Source organism: Miniopterus natalensis, chromosome 2, assembly GCF_054644295.1.
Source record: "Miniopterus natalensis isolate mMinNat1 chromosome 2, mMinNat1.hap1, whole genome shotgun sequence".
NCBI lineage: Eukaryota > Metazoa > Chordata > Mammalia > Chiroptera > Miniopteridae > Miniopterus > Miniopterus natalensis.
The window spans coordinates 165,685,957-165,708,014 of record NC_142082.1 but is presented as its reverse complement, the minus strand read 5'-3'; the positions used below and the strand labels follow the sequence as shown (position 1 = coordinate 165,708,014).

The window sequence follows — 22,058 nt, the reverse complement described above, 5'->3', positions numbered from 1 at the left end:
TGCACGCGAGGGGGCAGTCAGTGCACTGAAAACCAGGGCCCAAGCGGGGGCAAGGGGACTGAATCAGAGTCTATTCGAAAGTGGCCTCTGACAGGAAATATCTTTTCCACTAAGATGAAAAGCAAGGAATTAACGATGCAAGTGAAACTGACATATTTAAAATCTGCTAGGAAGACTCCTGCAAGCAACTTAAAAAATAAATTACTTCAAGAATTTGTTTTAATTAAGTTTGCATTTTGATTTTTTTGCTTTATGTTACCATTGATTTTTCTGTTTTATGTTTGCCATTCTTTGTCAGTGTTAAATTATTTATCAGTTATATTTCTCATTGCATTTGTTCTGAAGGTTTGTTTCCATGAAGTCACAATTCTAAATGAATAAATAAATTTTGAAATATAAAAAGGCCCCAAAATTATTCAGGACAAATGACATGTTTATTAAATTGTTATACAATTTTCACAAAATCAAAGAGGCTCTGACATTTTTGTTTTCTGGGCTACCACGATATTTTTGCTGCAACTGTATACCCTGTGTCCTTCTATCATAAACTCATTTAACTCTTTCTGCCATGAAAATAAAAGACTTATGAGTAACACGAAATAACAATAGACTAACGGCAGGAAAATCTTGAATCTGGAATGTTATTGAGATGCAAACCTCATAGCTTTCCTTTTACATTCTTCTGACTTATTCCGTGGACAGCCCTCTCACACATGCATGAAGAGGACCTGGTGCAGTTATCGGTACCAATGGTATTTGCATTTGCGTACACACATTTCCCCTGGAAATCCGGGCTTGGGTCTGGTAAACCCCTGAGAAATTTAGAAAATACGAGTCACTGGCCATGCTCACTGTATTCAAATTAAATAGCATTACTTAGGGACATACTATGTGGAATTTATTATACCAGCTGCTGTGGAGAACTCAAGGAAGTAAAGGCATTCACTCTGTTCAAAGAACTCATACATTTATAGGAGAGTCGAGATAGGAGTGTGAGTAATAGATAAACTTCACAAAGTATGATAATTGTTTATAAATAGGAAAATATACACCTGTATAAAGAGAAAGAGAATGTTCTGCCTGGAAAATTATGGCAATAGCGTGAAAAACAGAACATATGACCTGGTTATAAATGATGTTTAAGTACAAATGGGCACAACAGAAACCGCCCAACAATGCATGCACAGACACAGTTGAAGAAGAGATGTTTTACTTGTAAATACATTAGATTAGATGAAAAAGTCAGCCAAAATGATTACTCATAAAGTTTAGAATATTATATATAATATATGTGTTTATAACATATATATGTATATACACATATTTGGGAAAAAAAAGCCTCACTAAACATCAGAAAGATAACCTAAGAGAACAAAATTAAAATAATCAGTTATCAAAATTATCAAAACTTTGAAATATTAAATAAGATTGTCACAGGGCGATGAAACAGCTTGCTATATATATATATATATAAATTATATATATAGTCACTCCATATACTATATACATATATTCATAGTTGTCTACTGCAGTATTTCTGAATAACAATTTAGCACTATGTACTTGAAACCATAAGAAGGCCCCAGTTCTTTGAAGAATGGCAATTCTGTACTTCTGCCCAATAAAATACTAGAGATGTCCCAAAATTCATATGTAATAAGGTTCTTCCCTATGTTATATTCATTATCTAAAATAGTAATCAGTCGGAACGTCTAATATTTGAAGTATATTTATACAAATTATGAAACATCTGAATGACTTTATATTATATAAAATTGCTGGCGGTATAATATGAAATAACGAAAGCAAGGAATGAAAAGGTCGAAACCCTGTCCCCAACCCTCAGCCCCATCTTCTCCAGCTCTCCGAGCGAAAGCCCTCGTCAACAGCATAGGGAAGTGGTTTGCGTACTTACAGGCCGGGAGAAGCGGAGGAGCCATCCTCCCACCTCCAGCTATTGCCTGCTTTCTGGTAAGAGAGGCCAAGCCAAGTCTGATTCACTTCAAGTAACTTCATGATATTCTGCATTGACCCAAAATACACAAAAGTATTAACAGTAAAAGTGCATTAGAGATGAAATTATGGAACTTGTGTCAAGTGAGAATTAAACCATCATAAAAATAAAAAACAATGCAGTCTATGTATACCCCCTGATAAATGAAACACCAAAAAATATTTCAGTACTGCACTGTCTGTACGTTTCTCAAACTGGGAAGGAAATAAGAACAAGAAACAAAGTAACTGATGGAAAATATTATACTTCAGAGGACACTACACCAAACAATGAATTACTTTTCTTAACTCATTTTATCATTTATTCAACCCTGTGCCTATTCTTTGAGCTTGAGATATGTCATTGAATAAAAATGAGAAAAATCCCTGCTTTGGGGGAGGGCATGGGCCAGATAAAAATAAAGGAACATATGAACGATATGGTATGTATAAAGGTGACAAGTGCTGTAAAAAAATTATAGAGAGTATAAGAAAAGTACAGAGGAGAACATCTGGGGCAGGGGGGGACATGATTCACAGGCTACAATTTTAAATAGCACTGTAAGGTTAGGTCTCATTAAGAAAGTGAAGACTGAATAAATACTTGAAGGAGGTGAAGTAGTTAGCCATGGTTATATCTGAAAGAACAGTGCATGCAGAGGGAATGCAAATGCACACCAGGAAAGATTAGTAAAAAATTAAACAAGAAAGTGTCCTTTTCCCTGGTTTTTAGATCTGCAGCTGCGCCCTTCCTTTAGTGCCTGCTGTTTGTTCCTATTCTGGAAATAAAGAATGAAATATAATCTCACCATCAATCTGTTCCTTTCTGTGTTTAAAAACGTAGCATTCAAAAAGACACAAAGATCAGTACAGTTTAACCAAGAAACCATTTCCACGCTTTGGTGGTAGCAGTGGTCTCTGTGCTGCACCCAGCCAAGCGCAAGAGGTCCACACCGGCCCCCTAGGAAAGAAAATATCTGTCACTCAGGGCCCACAGAGGCTCACAAACAAGGCTTTACTGCTGCACAGCTTTTCCCTCTTAAACGGATGGGGCAGTTGTTAGGAATGCTCATCAGTGCTAAATTATGTCACTTCCACATTACCTTGTTTTGCATTTAGTTCTTCTAAGGCCTCAATGAGATCCTCACTCTGCATTTGGAGCCGCTCTAGGGTCTCTATGCAGGACAACAAGACTTGACATTAGATGAGACCACACATTACATCTGATTTTTTTTTTTACTATATCAAGAGTCACAATAATGATCATGATCAAGTGGCAAAATATGCAGATAATTTTAGTCTAGTTCCCTTCCCTACTGAATGAGTTTCACCTCTGGCTGAAATAATTGATTGCTTAGAAGCCAGCTTTTTAAAATGCATAACATAGTGCTTACAGGCAACAATACTGTACTATAAACCGAAAGTTGCTTAGAGATTAGATTTTAATAGTTCTCAACACAAAAAGAAAATGATAATTATGTAACAAGCTAAAGGTGTTAGCTAACCCTGCTGTAGGACTCATACTGCAGTATATAAATGTATCAAACACGTTATACTCTGCAAACTTACATATTATAAATCAATCTTATCTCAGTTAAAACGAGAAGAAACCAGCTCTTTCAACATGATCAGTCACTAAAGAACTCTCAAGTGGTTGATTCAATTGTTCAATATAGGTTTGATACATCACAAGAAAAAAAATAACATTTTAATGCAAGGCCTTTGCAAAATATTTATCATAAACATAGACTTATTTTATATTATAATTTAATTAACATAAAAGAAGCTTTCTGATTACTCCAATATTTTAAACTTCTTTCCTTAGGAGGCATTCAGAAACTATGAGAACATGATCGCTTTTCAGATACTTAACTTCTTCCATTTCCATGCTCCCTGAAATCTTGCACAAACCTCTACTATACACCTTGACAGTTTATTTTTGGTTTATATGTTTCCTCTAAGCCTCTGAAGGGCAAGGTTCATATTGTATTTATTTATTTATCCTCACGGGAGGATATTTTTCCATTGTTTTTAGACAGACTGGAAGGGAGGGAGGAAGAAAGAGATAGGAGAGAGAGAGAGAAATATTGATGTGAGAGAGACATATCAATTGGTTGCCTCTCAGATGAACCCCACCCAGGGAAATGAATCTGCATCCCAGGTACGTGCCCTTAATGGGTAATCGAACCCACAACCCTTTGATGTGTGGGCTGACGCTCTAACCGCTTAGCCACATCTGTCAGGGCTGTATTTCTTTTTGATCACCAGCCTAGTGGTAAGCATCTAGTGTGCACTGAAAAAATGTAATAAATAAATGAGTTAATGAGCTAATTAATAAATATAGGAAGCTATTTTTGGTAAATGTGAAATAGTTTCAGAAGATAGAATGAAGAATTAAAGAGACAAGGAGCCATTAAAACTACCATGTTGCTACCTTAGAGTCCCCTACTGCATAATGCAACGAACCATTTTAGGGCTGCAACAAGAAAAACAATCTAGCATTCTGTAAAGAGAGTTTGTTTTAGTTCTGATATTACCTTTATTTTGGTCAAGAACTTTTTGAACTTGAAGAAAGTTTTCTGATTTGTTTTGGAAAGACTCAATCCATTGGTTAAGGTTCTTCATCTTTCTTTCTGATGTCTGAACACTTTGAAAGTCTAAGAACAAGAATTCCAAATATGTATAAAGCATATACTCAGTTATGAAACAGTACTGTATTAGACCATGAAGTTTTACTTTTACAGTTTTCTCCTTAATAAATTCCTCCATGAATGTCTTAAAAAACTATAAAAGATATTTACCTAAGTAAATTTTAGTTTATCCACTATTATTTCTAAAGCCTACTCAATCTAAAACATCATCTTAATTTCTTATGTTTCAATATGTTTCTAATCAATAGAAAAATGGTTCAACTCCATTAAAAGAGATAAAAAACCAAAAAAATCTTATATCTTTTGGCATCATGTCTGGTTGATTTAATATGTAGAATTTTGCTTCCTAAGCAAAAATATAGAATTTTGAGTTTCAAACTAATGTTATCCAAAAGAAATTATTATTTTTAAATAACAGATGGCAAATGAGTTTAATAATAAAAACGTTCTATTGATCTAAGGTAGGCTGCTGGTGGCATGGACAGTTTGAACAACTTGTCAAAGGTTTCTGTTTTCAGAGTAACAATTGCAAATTCATTGATCTAAATTTTCTTAGTACGTTGTAATTTTCAAAATAACCCTAATAACTAATCATTACTATAAACGTCTCGCATAGTATTACAATAATATATCCTCTCTAGGAAAAAATGTGCATTTGAGAGCTCACAAGTTTAAATTCACTCATATAGAAAAAGTTGTGATAATTTCATGTCATTTTTCCTGTTCTCTGTTCAGCATGGCAATAATACATTTACCAAAAACGAGTATCTGAAAATAGTTTAAAGAAATAAAATTATCTGACAAATAGGCTGTCATTTCCTTTTCCCAGATTAACCAAACTTACGCTGATAACTGAAGAATCCACATAACATCAAGAGCAGCAGGCTGAAGATCCCCAGGATCACTGGAACTATTCCATATAGAGAAAAGGGAAAGGCAGAAGCTAAGAAACAGGGTGAGGGATAATCAGAGATAATATCAGCTTCTGTTATTTGAAAGATAAGCGTCATTATATTTCATTGTTTTAAAAATATCCTAAATTTTCTAAAGGATAAGGTCTAATGTGTGAATTACTATGAACTATCAGGCTGAATGAGAGAAAAAACACAAAAAACTATTTAAGAGGATCTGCAGAAAAGAATTAACATAGTGAACCTGACTCCGTCCCTCCACGGCCTGTTACTAGATGGCCTTGGCTGGCATCTGGAAACCAATTTCAGGAGCATTCCCACCACGATGAACGGGTAAGAGTGGCTCACTGTGCTTACACTGTTTCTGCAAACAATGCACTTTGTGCTGAACATCTGCTTCATTCTGGAAGTCTGGAACTTTGTTACATGCCAACCACAGGCTGTCTGTATAATCAGCCCCCAATCAAGGCCCTAAGCTCTGATTCCTTAGTGAGTTTCCCTGGTGGGCAACAGTTCACATGAATTGTCATACTTGTTGCTGGAGGGATTTACGTGGCCTGTAAATCTACTGGGAGAGGGTCCTTGGTAGCTTGAGCCTGGTCTTTCTCACACTTCGCTTCATGCACCTTTTCCCTTTGGTGGTTTTGCTTTTACCCTTTCACTGTCATAAATCTAAGCTGCAAGCACAACTGTATACCAAGTTCTATGAGTTCTTTTGGAGAATCATCAAACCCGAATGTGGTCTTGAGGACTCCCAGCAACAAACATTTTACATACAAGTATTATTAAATATCCTTAAACACCAGGCGTAAAATGTCAGTTCAGAGAACATTATTCTCATTAATATAATCAGATGGGGAAAATGCTTAATTATTTAAATCTATGTTATTGTTAAGATGGAATTCTTTATTAGAATTTTATGACTAGTAGTATATCCCCCTCAAAAAGAATTACTGTAAATCTTAGGTAATGTCTTCACTGAATGATATTTGGCTGTAGACCTAACAACATCTATAATTTATTCAGTTTCATAAAAATAAAATGCTACATCCCCACATCGTAGAAACTAAACTTTCAGATATCATTGTTAACAGTCTTTTTTTTTTTTGGTATATTTCCCTCTGAAATAAACATAAACTCCAGTGTAAAAAGGTATTTCCTTATATTTCTGAAGAATTGTACTTCTGAAATGAGGTGAAAAGCTGCCACCAAAGATGGTAGTTATATCCATAATTAATGTCTAAATCATTTTTTTAACTTTCTGAATAATATAACAGTGGTTATCAAAATGTCTGGAGACATTCTTGGTGTCATAATTAATGGGCAAGTGCTACTGACACCTAGTGGGTAGAAGCCTGCAATGGTACTAAACATCCTATAATCGCTGGAAAGTCCCCCACAGCAAAGAACTACCTAGCCCAAAACATTAGTAGTGCTAAATTGAGAAACTTTGTTCTACTAAATGATAAGTTTGATTATGATCAAAAGGAGGCGATTGTGTAGTAGAGTTCTACATTTTTTTGTCTTTTTACAATTTTGCTGAAATTTAAGCCTTAATCACATTTGTTTCTCAGTTTCACATGAGGAAACAAGTCTAAATTTGGACTAATATTTTCTTTTATCTTTAAATATGCTTCTTAAAATATGAAAATTTCAAAAATTTCTGTGAGAAAATGTTCTTGTTTTACTTCTACAAATGTTTTGAAAAAAATTTAAGCTCTATATTTTCTCTAAATTTTAAAATACTTAAATAGTAACAACTTAGAGAAAAGTAAAATCAGGGGAAGAGGTGCCTTAAGATGACACAGAGAGAACATAAATTAATCAAATCTAGTACATGTACTTTACCATTCCTGTTGCTGTGCTCAGGAATTGGGTTCCATTCATCCTCTGGGGGAGGAGGAGGGAGGGGAAGGGCAAGAGATGGTTCCAAGTCCACAATAGGGATTATCTCTGTCTGTTCTGTGATTTCTTTAACAAATAAAATATATTATTAATTTATAACCTTGTAAAGCAAATGAAATTAGACTAAGTGGATAAAAAAGCTGTGGTACATTTACACAGTGGAATACTATGCAGCTGTAAAAAGAAAAGATCTCTTACCCTTTGTGACAGCATAGATGGACCTGCAGAGTATTTTGCTAAGTGAAATAAGCCAGTCAGAGAGAGACAAGTATCACATGATCTCACCTATATGTAGAATCTAATTAACAAAATAAACTGACAAACACAATAGTTTCTAGAGGCATGGTTGCATGGAACACACTGACAGATCTCAGAGGGGAGAGGGTAGGGAGATGTAAAGAGATTAACCAAAGGGCATATAAGCATATATGTATAGCCCATGGACACAAACAGTAGTGTGAGGAAGGCCTGGGGTGGGGGTGGGGGAAGGGGTGAAGGAGGGCAAAGGTGGGGGTGATGGGGAACATCTGTAACACTGTCAACAACTTTTAAAAAGTGGGAAAAAAGTAAGTAAAATAAAATAAAATAGGACTCCTCTTGTGCTTGTAAAAAAATTAAGAGGTTATTACTATTTTTAAATTTCTGTAGAAGTATAAATATAGTAGTAATAAACTCAAAGACACTCAAATCACATTTCCACCCAAAAGCTTATCCAGCTTTCCTAAACTCCTTAAATTAATTGATTACACTTTGGATCTAGCCAAGAAATACATAATTATTTCTGTTAATTATATGTAAAAGTGTTCATTCAGGCATATCTGGGAAATACTAAAGAAAATACATGACATTTATGCCCCTGCTATCATCATAACCAGCAGTGACAATAGACAAAAGTAACTAAAATTTTATTTTAGTTATTTAAATAAATATTTTGTTAGTAAAATGACATGGGACATTTAGATTTAAAAAATACCTGGAGGTTGTTCAGAGTCTGAAGCATTTGACATTATGGAGCCGCTGGACGATTTCTTTGTCTGAATGGTGAAGGAGAGCCCGCAGAGTGTTGGTAGGTGAATGAAGAGGTATTTCTGCCACTAACTCCCTAGACTTGATGAGGCGTTCAGACCTGGCGTAAGGTGGGGCAGCTATGTATAGTTGTATGATACTAACTTACTTTGGTAAAAACCACAGAGGACATGTGAATCAACAACTTAATATATTTCCAATAGGTTTGCAAAAATAAAAGTTGTCCCTACCTAAATAGTGTACAACAAGTCTTCTTCTTGTTGTTGTTGTTAATCTTCACCTGAGGATATTTTTTTCCATTGACTTTTAGAGAAAGTGGAAGGGGGGGGGGGAGAAAGAGGCAGAGAGACAGAGATCCATTCGTTGCCTCCTGCGCTCTCCCTGACTGGGATCGGGGATCAAAGTTGCAACCCAGGTATGTGCCCTTGATGGGGATCAAACCCTCGACCCTTTGGTGTGTGTGGGGGGACTGATGCTCTAGCCATTGAGCAACACTAGTCCTGGCACGCCAAGACTTTTTAAAAATATATATATATGTTTATTGATTTCAGAGAGAGGAAGGGAGAGGGAGAGAGAGACAGAAATATCAATGATGAGAGAGTGATTGATCGGCTGCCTCCTGCACGCCCCCCTGCCTGGATGGAGCCTGCAACCGGGCACGTGCCCTGACCGGGAATCGAACCTCGATCTCCTGGATCCTAGGTCGATGCTCAACCGCTGAGCCACACCTGCCCGGCACATAACAAGCCTTTAAAATAGTGTCTGGTTTTCACAAGAAATACTCCGTCACTGAAAATAAATTTGGAAAAGCCACTGTCATTTTAAAAAATGATAAGTCAGTAGTCCAGAGTGAAAATTCTCATGAGAATTGAGAATGTAGTGAAGGAAGACATCGAGTATATGGACATTAAGAGCCTAGATAACCAGATGAATAAGAAGAGGAATAATGCCGGAATTAGCAGGCATCTGTTAATCAAAGGTGGATTTAAATGACATTCTATAAGAAATGACATTACAGGATAAAAATCCTGTAATAATATTTATATTTCCAGCTATCGACAGTTTGGCTTATGGTTTTTTGATAACACTACCCACCCATCCCTGACTATTTTCAGTAGAAAAACAAGTTCTATTCACAGAAATGAGAGTGGGAAGCCACCAACAACCTACCTTTTGTTATTTTTTGAGCTCACATTTAAAAAGTTGATTAACTGAGTGGGTAGAAATAGACATTGTACATAGACAAAAATAGATATAGGGCTCTTTCTCATTTGGGTCATAACCTCATATGAGAGGTCTGGTTGAAACCACACAAGATACCACAGATATAGACAGTCGTCATAAGTTTTCCATTCTCTTATGTCCAGTCCAGTTCAAATGTTTTCACAAGTAATTATAAAAATGTCCCACATTTTATCTTTTAATATATGGAATACAGGTTGGTTGCCTAAAAGGAATATCGTAACACTACTGTTCACTCAAAGATCTCAGTAAAGTTGGGAATAAATAAAGGAGGGGTTGAATCAAAAGTATATTACCCACTGATTTTTCTGCCTGTATTGTAAATAATTTTTACTTTGTTGATTTTCTAATTCCATAGTTAAAAATCTGATTACATTGAATTGGGTCAGGATTCATATAAGTGGGGGAAAGGAAACAGTATTAATCATTAAATTTTGAACATCTCTTATAATAAGCAGATATGAAAAAATATTATATGAAAGTATACAGTGTCCCATTCATGCCTGTATCCATTCTATTAGAATGAAATAATCCTACTCTACTGTGTAGCCTTGCGATATGATTAACCACCTCTCCACTTGGGTAGTTATATATCTATGCATTTTAAAGAAAAAAGCCTTTAAAGAATGAGCTAGAAGGAAGGTTCTATCTGTTTTGTTAATTAGAGAAAAAATGCATAGTAGTGGACCCTTATAACAACATATAGAAAAGAAAAATGAGAAGGAACAAGACCAAGAGAAAGAGAAGAGAGAAAACAACAAGAAAAAAATATGTGCAAATGTGTTTACTTAATTCATATGAGCATAGAAAATTATTCACACTGGCGATCATAGGCAAACAGGACTGCAGGGGAGAGGAAAAGTTTATTCATATTTGCTTCACCATTAGGCCTCATGTTATATACATCTATGTCTTACACTTATCAGTGTTTAAAGAAATTCTAATAGAAATAGGGAAGTAAAAGCAAAGAGAGTGATTCAGCATAATACATGTTGTGGGAAAATTTTACCATAGGGAATGCTAATACCAGTATTATATCAGAGTACCAGGTTATTAGAAATGATGTGTGTCCATAAATGAGGAAATGAGGGGTTGGTTAATCCCCATTAATATAATGAAATACCATACAGCCACTATAATCACCACACTGATATTTACTTTGTGACATAAACATGTGTTCATGGAGACAAATTGAAGAAAAAGCCTGCATCCCAATAAAAAGCTGCACAACAAAGGAAACCATCAACAAAATGAAAAACCAACCTATGAAATAAGAAAAAATACTTAAAGTTATATACCTGATGGAGGATTAATATCCAAAATATATTTTTAAAAAGTCATATAACTCAATAGCAAAAAAATGTCGGAAGAGCTGAATAGACATTTTTCCATAGAAGATGTACAAATGCCAGCAGGTACATGAAAAGGTCCTTAAAACTTAGTATCAGTTATCATCAAGGACACACAAATCAAAACCACAATAAGATATCACCTCACCCCTGGTAGAATGACTATTAATAAAAAGAAAAAAGATAACAAATGTTGGTGAGGATTTGCCGAGAAAGGAACCCTTTTGCATTGTTGTTGGGAATGTAAACTGGTGCAGCCACTATGGAAAATAGTATAGAGATTCCTCAAAACTAGAACTACCACATAATTCAACAATTCCACTTTGGGGTATATATCCAAAGGAAATGTTAGCAGGTTCTCCGATAGATATCTACAACTCTCATGTTCATTGCAGCATTATTCACACAAGCCAAAAAATGCAAACAACCTAAGTATTATTTATATATATATATCTATATATAATTTATATATATAGATATATATATAATGCAATATTATTCAGCCATTCGAAAGAAGAAAATCTTGCCATTTATGACAACACAGATGGATCGTGAGGGCAATAATGTTAAGTGTGAAATAAGCCAAAGAAAGACAAATTCTTCATGGTACCACTTAGGCAAAATCTTTTTTTAAGGAAGTGAAACTCATAGAAACAGAGAGTGGTAAGTTGATTACCATGAGTTGGGTCATGGGAGAAATACGGAGAGGTTGGTAAAAAGATACAAACTTTCAGCTATAAGTCTGAGGCTCTATTATATGCTTAACAGGGTGACTATAGTTGATAACATTGTGTTGTATAATGGGAATTTGCTAAGAGAGTAGAATTTAAATGTCCTCATTATCCCCCTTCCAAATATATGTGGTATGATAGAGGTGTTGACTGGTAGATGGGAAGTATCCTTTTACAATATCAAATCTTCACAATGTATACTTTAAATATCCTACAATTTTATTTGTCAAAGATACTTCAATAAAGCTGAAAAATAGAAATGTTTAACTTAAAGTCATACCAGGATAGAAAGGTAATGGAAGTGTATACTTTGAAATGTTGCCAGTAGATGCCACTGTGCAATGTATCATGGCTACGGCTTATTTTCCTTGTATTCTAATGTTTTTTTGAAATTTCTATAAGGAGTATGGTTTACAGTTGTAAGAATATAAAACAACAAATCTTATAATTGTTAAAATAGAGAACTAGAATATCATTTCTTCATCATCTTTCATTTTCATATCAGTATAGGCACTATTTGGCAATTCTCCTTCTGTTAATACATTTCCCCTTTTCATTTATAAATCATAGCTACATAACAAGTTTGTTCTTTTTCCCCATTTAACTTTTTAAAATTTAATATTTGGTACTTATAGTCATTTAAGAAGGTCAACTCTATGAACCCATTTGTTCAAATTATATACAGCCCTAAGTTCTACAGTAGAAATTCCTTCACTTCTGATTGAAAATCTAAGGCTTTCTTGACTGAACTAAATTGAAGAATACACAGCATAATTTTTAAAAGCACTGTATAGTTTCAAAAAACCTGTGTTGGAGTTCAGCACAACTGAAGTCAATAAACTTGGATTATCATCCAAGCTTTATAGTTTTGAAGATCTATTTTTGTACGTCAAATGCCATTTGCAAGTACTAAGTATGTGTTTTTATATTAAAAAAGGAGAAATTCTGATTTTGCTCTATGAGGAGCAATAGATATGTTAGATGAACATAATACAAATGACACTGTCTCTGAGGATGTTTCCCACATTTTTTTAAAACATTTTAACACTAATTTCAAACAATAAGATGTATACTTATTTAATTTTTGTTGGTTTCACTAGAACTTAAAAAGTATGGTTTATTAAACAAATTCTGCAAACAAATGTGCATCATTACTGTTATTCATAACACACTGGAGCTGTTTTTATCATGAGTTCCTTTCTCCCCCCCCCCACACAAACACACACACACACGTGCACACTCTCACACACACATAAACACATACACATGTGCCTAGAAATTTTGTCTGAAACAAATAATAGACTAAATTATCTCACTATTGTTTCCCCCTCATATTATATTCTTAGGGGATTTATATATATTTCTAAAATTATATAATTTATTAAATGGGATCCAGGTATTGTGAAATTCTGACTTTAAAAAAACCAAAACTGGGCCTGGCTGGGCGTGGCTCAGTGGTTGAGCATCAACCTAGGATCCAGGCGATCGGGGTTTGATTCCCTGTCAGGGCACATGCCTGGTTTGCGGACTAGGCAGCCGATCAATGACTCTCTCATCATTGATGTTTCTATCTCTCTCTCTCCCCCTCCTTTCCTCTCTCTGAAATTAATAAAGATATGTAAAAAAAAAAAAACAAAAACAAAACAAAACTGGGAGATTAAAGATGGTGACAGACTGAGTGGAAGCTACACTGACACTCTCCTGGGACCAAACTGGAATTACAACTAAAATATAGAAAAACCACCCCGAATAATTAACTGAAACTGAAGATGAGCTGGAGAGCACCCTCATAACCAAGGAGGAAAAGGAGAGACGACATAGAAACTTGTAGGAAGTGCAGAGGCGTGAGAGGGATGGCTGGGTTCCCACAGGCAGCAGCTAAAAATATGGAGGGATATCTCAGCTGTGGAGGGTTTACACTGAGGACTCTGGGACCTGAACCCCAAGCTGGGCTTCCCAGCCAAGAGCTTCAGAACTGAGAAAGGTGCCCATATAACATCTGACCATAAAAAGCAGCTGGGCTTCTGTCTGCCAGGGAGACATGGCTGGAAATGCATGCACCCTCTTAAAGAGCCAATGCACAAAGTTTGTGTGCAGCCATTCACCTTGGGCTCCAGCAGAACGAGGGCAGAGTGGACTGGAGCTGTGAGAAGAGAACCTAGGGTTGTGAGCTCTGGATATTGAGATCAGAAGGCACCCGTCTGGATTCCTGTGCAAAGTTACTCCCCCATACTGAAGAGGTCATCTTTCTTAGGCAGACAATTTGCTGCTTTTGCCTAGAGCAGGGGTGGGGGTGGGAGCAATTGCCCCATTCTGCTGGAAAACATCTCACCCTATCCAGAGGAGTTTCTACAGCCTGAAGCTTATTAAGAGATTGACAACTACTAGCTGCCCCACCCTGTGGAGTTTCTACGTCCTGAGGCTTATTAAAAGAATCAGATTAATCAGCATTCAGGCAGAGGCAGACCTCAGAGTGCTTTGAGTCTTTGCCTGTTTTGCTTCGGACCCAGGCCTTGGAAAAGCAGACTTTGGTGTGCATCTTGGTCCTGTCCAACCACACCTAGTACCAGCAGAGGAGACCTCAAGTTGCGGGTTGTTGATAGCTCCAAACAGGGTACTCAGGGCCAGTCACAAACTGCGTTGGACATTGGCCTGCACCAAAGACCCTCCAAAAAGACTGAGTGTCTCAGGAGATCTACCTAATACATAGAAACAAACCCAAACAGGCAGCCCAAACCCAAATGGGGAGACAAGAAAACAAACCCCAAATGACGACCAGGAGAAGTCTCCAGAAAAAGAGCTAAATGAAATGGAAATAAGCAATCTATCAAATATAGAGTTCAGAATACTGATTGTAAGGATGCTCAACAGCATGAAAAAAGATATGAAAACTATGAAAAATAACCAGTCAGAAATGAAGAATGACATAGCAGAAAATAAATATATTGGAAGGAATAAATAGCAGACTAGAGGAAGCTGAGGATTGGATCAGTGAATTAGAAGACAGGATAAAAAAAATCAATCAGAGATCCAAGAAGAAAAAAAACAATTAAAAAATAGGAATACAGTTTAAGTGAGCTGTGGGACAACATGAAACATAACAGTATTCACATTATAAGAGTGCCAGAAGAGGCTGAAAGTAAGCAAGGGTTAGAGAACCTGTTTGAAGAAATAATGGCTGAAAACTTCCCTAACCTCATGAAGGGAAAAGTCAGACAAGTTCAGGAGGGACAGAGAGTCCCAAGCAAGAAGAATCCAAAGAGGCCCACACCCAGACACATCATATTGAAAATGCCAAGAATTTAAGACAAAGAGAGAATCGTAAAGGCATCTAGAAAAAAGCAATCTGCTACCTACAAAGGAGCTCCCATAAGGCTGTCAGCTGACTTTTCATCAGAAGCTCTACAGATCAGTGAGGAATGGCGTGAAGTATTCAAGGTAATGCAAAACAAGGACCTGAAACCAAGACTACTCTATCCATCAAGGCTACCATTCAAGATAGACGGAGCAATAAAGAGCTTCCCAGAAAAAAAAAGGCTAAAAGGAGTTTATCACCACCAAACCAGCATTGCAAGAAATGTTAAAGGGACTGCTGTAGTTAGAAGTAGAAATAGAGAGAAAGAGAAACATAGGCGTAAAGAATTACAATGGCAATAGATAAGTAACTATCAATAATAACCTTAAATGTAAATGGATTAAATACTCTAATAAAAAGACAGGGTGGCTGAATGGATAGGAAAACATGACCTAAATATTTGCTGTCTACAAGAGACCCACCTCAAAACAAATGACTCACACAGGATGAGAGTGAAGGGATGGAAAAAAATTTTCCATGCAAATGGAAATGAAAAAAAAACAACTGGGGTAGCAATACTCATATAGGACAAAATAGACTTCAAAATGAAGACCATAATGAAGGACAAGAGAGGTCATTACATAATGCTAAAGGGATCAATCCAACAAGAGGGTATAGCCGTGATAAACATATATGCAACTAATATAGGAGTACCTAAATTTATAAAAAACTTCTAGAGGACTTTGAGAGATCGACAGCAAGACAGTCATACTAGGGAACTTTAATAACCCACTGACTTCACTGGATAGGTCTTCCAGACAAAAAATCAACAAGGAAACAATGACCCTAAATGACACACTAGATCAGATGGATTTAATTGACATTTACAGAACATTCTACCCCAAAGCTACAGAATGTACATTCTTCTCAAGTGCACATCAGTAGATGAGGGAATAAAAAAGCTGTGGGACATTTACACCATGGAATACTATGCAGCTGTAAAAAAAGAAGGATCATTTATCTTTTGGGACCACATGGAGGGAATTGGAGAGTATTATGCTGAGTGAAATAAGCCAGTCAGAGAATGACAAGTACCACATGATCTCACTCATATGTGGAATATAATAAACAAAATAAACTGATGAACAAAATAGATCCAGAGACATAGAAACATGGAACAGAATGAGGGATCTCAGAGGGAAGATGGGGGTGCAGGAGTGGGTCGGGAGAGATTAATCAAAGAACTTTATGTCTATAAGCATAACCCATAGACACAGACTTGTTATGGTGAAGGCCTGGGAGTGGGGTGGATGCAGGGTGGAGGGGATCAATTGGCAGTAAAAGGGGATGGACATTTGTAATACTTTCTACAATAAAGATAAATTTAAAAAAATAGTGGGAAGTTGCTCAAGAGATTAAATAAAAAAGTAGCCATATATATAAAAATTTTGAAAGCAGAGACTCAAAAAGATATTTGTACATCAATATCCAGAGCAACATTATTTTCAATAGCCAAATAATGGAAACAATTTAAGTATCCATCAACATTTCCACATTTTGTTTTTATGAATGAATAAACAAAATATAGTGTATACATATAGTAGAATATTATTCAGCCATAAAAAGAATGAAGTTTTGATACATGGTATGACATGGATAAATCTTGAAAATATGCTAAGTAAAATAAGCAAAAAAAAATTTGTTATACCATTCCAGTTATATAAGGTACCTGGAAATCAATAGAGACAGATAATATAGGCACATTCCTAGCAACAGAAAATAGTGGTTACCAGGGACTGGGAGGAAGGTGCCTGGGAATCATTATTTAATGAGTCAGAGTGTCTCTCTGGGATGATAAAAATGTTCTGTAAATGGTCAGTGGTGAGTTGTACAACATTGTTCACATACTTGAAGCCACTAAATTATACACTTAAAAATGGTTAAGTTGTTGAGGTTTATGTTATATAGTTTTCCGAAGTAAAATTTTTTTATAGAAACGGGCTCTTGATTCACACAACATGGATAAATCTTACATGCATTTTATGAAATGAAAGAACACATATTGCAAGATTTCATTCTTATGACACCCTGCAAAAAGCAAACCTATAGAGTCAGAGAACAAATATCGAATACCAATAGTTGTAATTTATTAGCTCAAATTATTAAAATATTAAATGGAGCAGAAAGTAAAATAAACTTGTATTTTCTAGTGTTTAGTGTATAAAGGAAGTTAGAAAATACAAATTGTTAATTTTTATAGACATAGAAATAGAATATAAAGAATATTTTGAAAAATATAATACAACCAATATTGTTTTTACAAACAAGTATACTTCATAGATGATAAATACTGTGTTCCCAATGCTAACATTTCCTTCACATTCTCCTCTATTCCATAAGTTGAATTCTGGGCCCTTTAAGATTGTTTTTTGCTGTTGGTGCTAACTTAAAGCTAACTGAGGGTTACATGAAATAACAGACTCTTCAATGTACTATAAGTTTTTGATGTTTTTGTGTTTATCTGCATGTGTTTATTTTTGAAATGAAGACAGGAAAAAAAGCCAACAAAAAGTTAGCAGTGCCTATTAAGTTGCATTATCACGTAATAATAAAAAATGTGATATTAATTTTTTATAAATTTCAAATTATTAGTGAAATATTTAGAATAATGAGGCAGCTATGTTTTATGATGAAAATAATTACTACAGTCTGACTGTAGTTTAAAAAGATGAATTGCTTTACAAAGGTACAACAGTGAAAAACTGATCAAGAAGTGGGTCAGAGGTTTGACTTCTTGATTAAGTGGAGAAAGTAGTAGTAAGAAGAAAGAAAAACATTTGATGGGCTTGCAAATGTGAGAAGTTAAGGTATAAGCAAATAATATCAAGGTCTAACATTCTTATCACAATGGTGGTGAGTGTTAAGCTTGCCAGGTGGCTGTTTTGGATGAAATCTACAGCAGCTGGAGAGAGCAGAACAAAACTGAGACATGCCTATTACACAGCCAAAAAGAACAAACAGCCAGAATCTAAACACATTCCTCTTTCACTGTCTACCTATGGTGACCCTTTGACTATACTCACTTTGTTAGATAATTTCTTTCTTCATTCTAGAACTCATGAAAAATCTTTGCAAATGTGCCACTCCCAAATGTTTTTTTTGAATAAATTAAGCCCACAATTGAAATGCAGTTTTTCATTGTGTTTTTATTATGACTGAATGGTGAAAACAGGTAAAACTATTTCAATCTTTTGCTTCTGAGCTAAGACCCATCTATTTCAACTGCATTGTCATTGTTCACCCATTAGGTCATGGGCAATGCTACATCAGGTGACTACAGAGGAAGCTAGCATGTTTCTGTTTTTTTGTAATTAGGGTAAAGACTAGAGGGGAACGGAACCAAAAATCATCAAATCCTGAAATTTTGCCTAAGGAGACCCTATTTATCCTGGAATAAATTTAAAAACACATTGTAAAAGATTATGTTATGGAAAAATGTTTCAAAGAATAAAGCAATTGAATATAGATGTATTTTAAAAGAACCAGGGATTGAAGGGCTCTCACTGCAATAAAAGTTAAGACCTTAAAACGTTATTATTCAAACTCTCCTTCAGATAAATGTGGGGAGACTATCAGTGTTCATGGATTTTTCACTTAGCTAATATTATAATAGTTTACAAGATGACTGTAAATTTCTCATTAAGTACAATTTCCAGTTAGAGCCCAAAACATTAGTGTCTGTTACAGAGATTATATTTAGAATCTCGCTATTTGGTGGTGGTCATCATAGTGGTGATAGTGGTCTTTTGTTTTTTTTTAAACGTGCTCTTTGTATTCTGCACAAAATAAACGTGGCTCTTTATTTTCCCCACTCATCTTTGTTAAAACACCACCTTTTTCCATGATAAAGGATACAGATACTGAAGCTTAAATATGAGCTGTATTCTCACATCTTCGTGTGTAGCTGACCACGACTGAAGGCTCTTGGGTCACAAAGGCAGATAACAGAGAGCCCAGAAGAATGGCCTTGGCTTCCAGCTCATGCACAGCTAGCGCAGGAGTTTACCTCTCCTATTTGGACCAGATTCCACTGCCAGCACTGACACAGGTATCACCAACTATATCTATAGCTGTGGCTCTCAGCACATCTGCTTATTAGTGTCACTTGGTTGCATATACAGAGCACAAGAAACAGATTGTTCTTTTTAAAATCTAGTACATTCAATCTTGCAGTCAAACGAGCTGACCATTTCAAGTTTAAAATGTACTTTGCAAGTGAATTACCTCCTATAAAGTCTTCTTGGTTTAACATAAAATATAACTGATGTTATGTTAGCAAATATATCAATATATCTATTAGATTAACTAAATGAATTAATAGAGCAAATGGTCAGTCATATCAGTGAGGCCAGGATATAAGAAATTAAGTAATTATTTAATGAATTATTAATTTTTCTTAGCTATATAGTAATATGTTTCTCTATTTCACATCTACCCATAGATTTTGCTTATTATGTCATATGTCCACATTCTAGTATATTCCAGACTTGGTAAAGGATTATTTAAAGGCATTATAAATGTATTTCTGTAGAATCATGTTTTCTTATGAAAATTTATTTTGTGGAAAATAATTAAATGTCATAAGTGAATATTATGGACAAACAGAGGCCTATATATTTTTAATCATATTATAAAAGATAACAGTGGAGCAAAATGCTGAGGAAATGTAAATATGCAAAGAGTGTTTAAGTTGATGGTACACTGGGAAACTAATGAGCATAAGTATTTTCAAATTTTTTTCTGTTATTAGAATTATATGCCATATAAATTTCTTTGTTTCATTATTTCAAATATTATGAATATAACACAAGTCACCCCATAGAAATACAACTTAACCAACTTGAGTCCTAATTGTATGGCATTCATTTTTAACACCATGTTGGAAGAGATAGAAACAATATTTAAGAGATTATGCAAAGCAAATTGTCTTTGAATCATTAAAAAAATGAAGAAAAATACAAAATATAAGGATAGAACATGAGGGAGAAATTTTATAATAACCCATATGTAACATGTCTTTACATAACAGAAACCTCAAAATTTTTCTGGGTATTTTTCTGTATAGGGACAACGTTTAAGTGTAGTGTAAATATTTTATAGATCATAACATTGTTCACATTTAAAAATTATATTAAATACCACATTTGGAGAAGTCCAGATATGGTAGGTAAAATGACAAGACCCAAGTATTTAAAGAGAGATGGTAACTGATCATTGTAAGAGTGGGAAAGAAATAATCCAAGGCAAAAATCTTCCATGGAAAAAAGTTGCAGAAGTAAAATCATTCTGCTGTGGTTAAATTGTATTAAATTCTGGTTTTAATTAAATACAAAGAACCTAGAAAAGATAGAATCTGAAACTTAGTTTTGGATTTTTTAAAAGAAAAAAAAACCTGTCAATTTGTGTCTTTTAGAATTGTATCTCAAATACCTTCAGAGATGAGTGAAAAAAATACAACATCTTTAAATTTGAAACAGCTTCCTTCTAAGAAGCAGATGTGAAAAGAAAGTGAATATTTTTTACCAATCCCTGTTGGATTTTGATATTATTTTCTGTTCCTTGTTATATAATTTCTCTAACGGTTTTCATTATAATTTAGCACATGACAGATTATGTCTAACTCATTTTCAATATTTTCTCATTTGAATGGTTTACTTGATGGATTTTACCCAGTAAGAAGAAAACAATTACATTGATCTTTTTTATTTGGAAAAAAATCCTTATTCTGTTAGCTCTCTTCACACATATAGTCTACATGCTTTGTGAGAATTAGTGTGGATATGAAGCAGTAACCACAGCTCTGCTTTGATCTACAGAGATTAAAGAGCAGGTAATTTACTCAGAAGTGGAAATATCTACTTCAAATCCCAATCAGACAAAGAGAACAAGAACTACATCATCTAAAGGAAAAGGTAAAGTTTATGTAGAAGGACCTAGTTTACGTGCACTCCAATGGCTTAGCTGATGTGTACTTAAGGCAAAAACCACTGCTCCTAATAACTGAGTCAGTGAGCCCAGTTTCATGAGGTTTTTAAAACCATGTTTTATAATCTGACCTCTTTCAGAAAAAGCAGTGTTCAAAATTAAATATCCATGTTTAATATATTCCAGAGAATTGATGTAGTTTGGGTGCTGTATACACACGCCCATAAATGAACAAGTCAAGCAGGAAAACTATTTCTTTTCCACTCGTTTGGGAGTAACTGTGAATCCCCTGATGTCACTCTCACTCCACAAAATTCCAGGACACAGTATCTGATGAACATGAATTGATTCATGTTTGTGACCATAATTTCTCCGGTGCAGTAGCTGTGGTTCATCCTAATGTTGAACAGTAGTAAGGAGGGCTCCAAGGAGAAGATTGTTATCCGTGTGCAAGCATATGGTATTTCCCAAGTAATAAAGATCTTCTGATTATGGATCAATAAATTAACTTATACAGATATATTTTAGAAGTTTATTTACATTTTTAATACCAAGGACATTTATCTAATATAGCAATTTGTATTAATAAGTCATTGAGATGAGTCAGGGGATTATTTTTGTAAAGTTAGAATAAGAAACTTCCCCAAGAGAAACACAGAAACAGAGTAGGGAGCAGAACCCAGGCATCTAAATCTCAGTCCATTGTTGTTTCAAATTGGACAGTAACCCTTTAAATTTATAATTTCAAGTTTGAAGACATTCAAGAGTTAGTTGAAGACATTCATGTTTGAATTTATGGAAAGTCTTCCTCTAAACTCTGCTCTTTAATTCAGTCTTTTCTTTGCTGAGCTACTCAATCTCTTTTTCTCTCTGGGCAGCGTCTTCAGTTCCATTTACCTGGCGTCTCACTGTGGTGATTCTTGGAATCTTGTGTTTCTTTCTCCTTTTTGCAACGAGAATTGTGGGACTCA

At 35.0% G+C, this 22,058-nt stretch overlaps 1 protein-coding gene across 1 annotated transcript; it reads right to left on the bottom strand.

Annotated features, from left to right (window-relative positions):
* Nucleotides 1-464: 464 nt before the first annotated feature.
* Nucleotides 465-8,466, bottom strand: LOC148093909 (oxidized low-density lipoprotein receptor 1-like). The gene is made up of 9 exons (XM_087813787.1): nt 8,433-8,466; nt 7,403-7,525; nt 5,488-5,586; nt 4,530-4,649; nt 3,096-3,167; nt 2,802-2,953; nt 1,916-2,022; nt 677-812; nt 465-563 (listed from the first exon to the last, which is right to left on the bottom strand). The coding sequence occupies exons 1-9, from the start codon at nt 8,464-8,466 to the stop codon at nt 465-467; spliced, it is 942 nt and encodes a 313-aa protein (XP_087669913.1).
* Between the last annotated feature and the right edge of the window lie 13,592 nt (nt 8,467-22,058).

What these genes read in the sequence shown, in the direction of transcription:
- LOC148093909 (XM_087813787.1), bottom strand. Translation starts at nt 8,466, where the DNA reads ATGTCAAATGCTTCAGACTCTGAACAACCTCCAG. An exon ending in TGAGCACAGCAACAGGAATG is followed by an intron (nt 5,587 to 7,402) that starts GTAAAGTACATG and finishes CCTGTTTCTTAG; the next exon opens with CTTCTGCCTTTCCCTTTTCT. An exon ending in AGTTCTTGACCAAAATAAAG is followed by an intron (nt 3,168 to 4,529) that starts GTAATATCAGAA and finishes TGTCCTGCATAG; the next exon opens with AGACCCTAGAGCGGCTCCAA.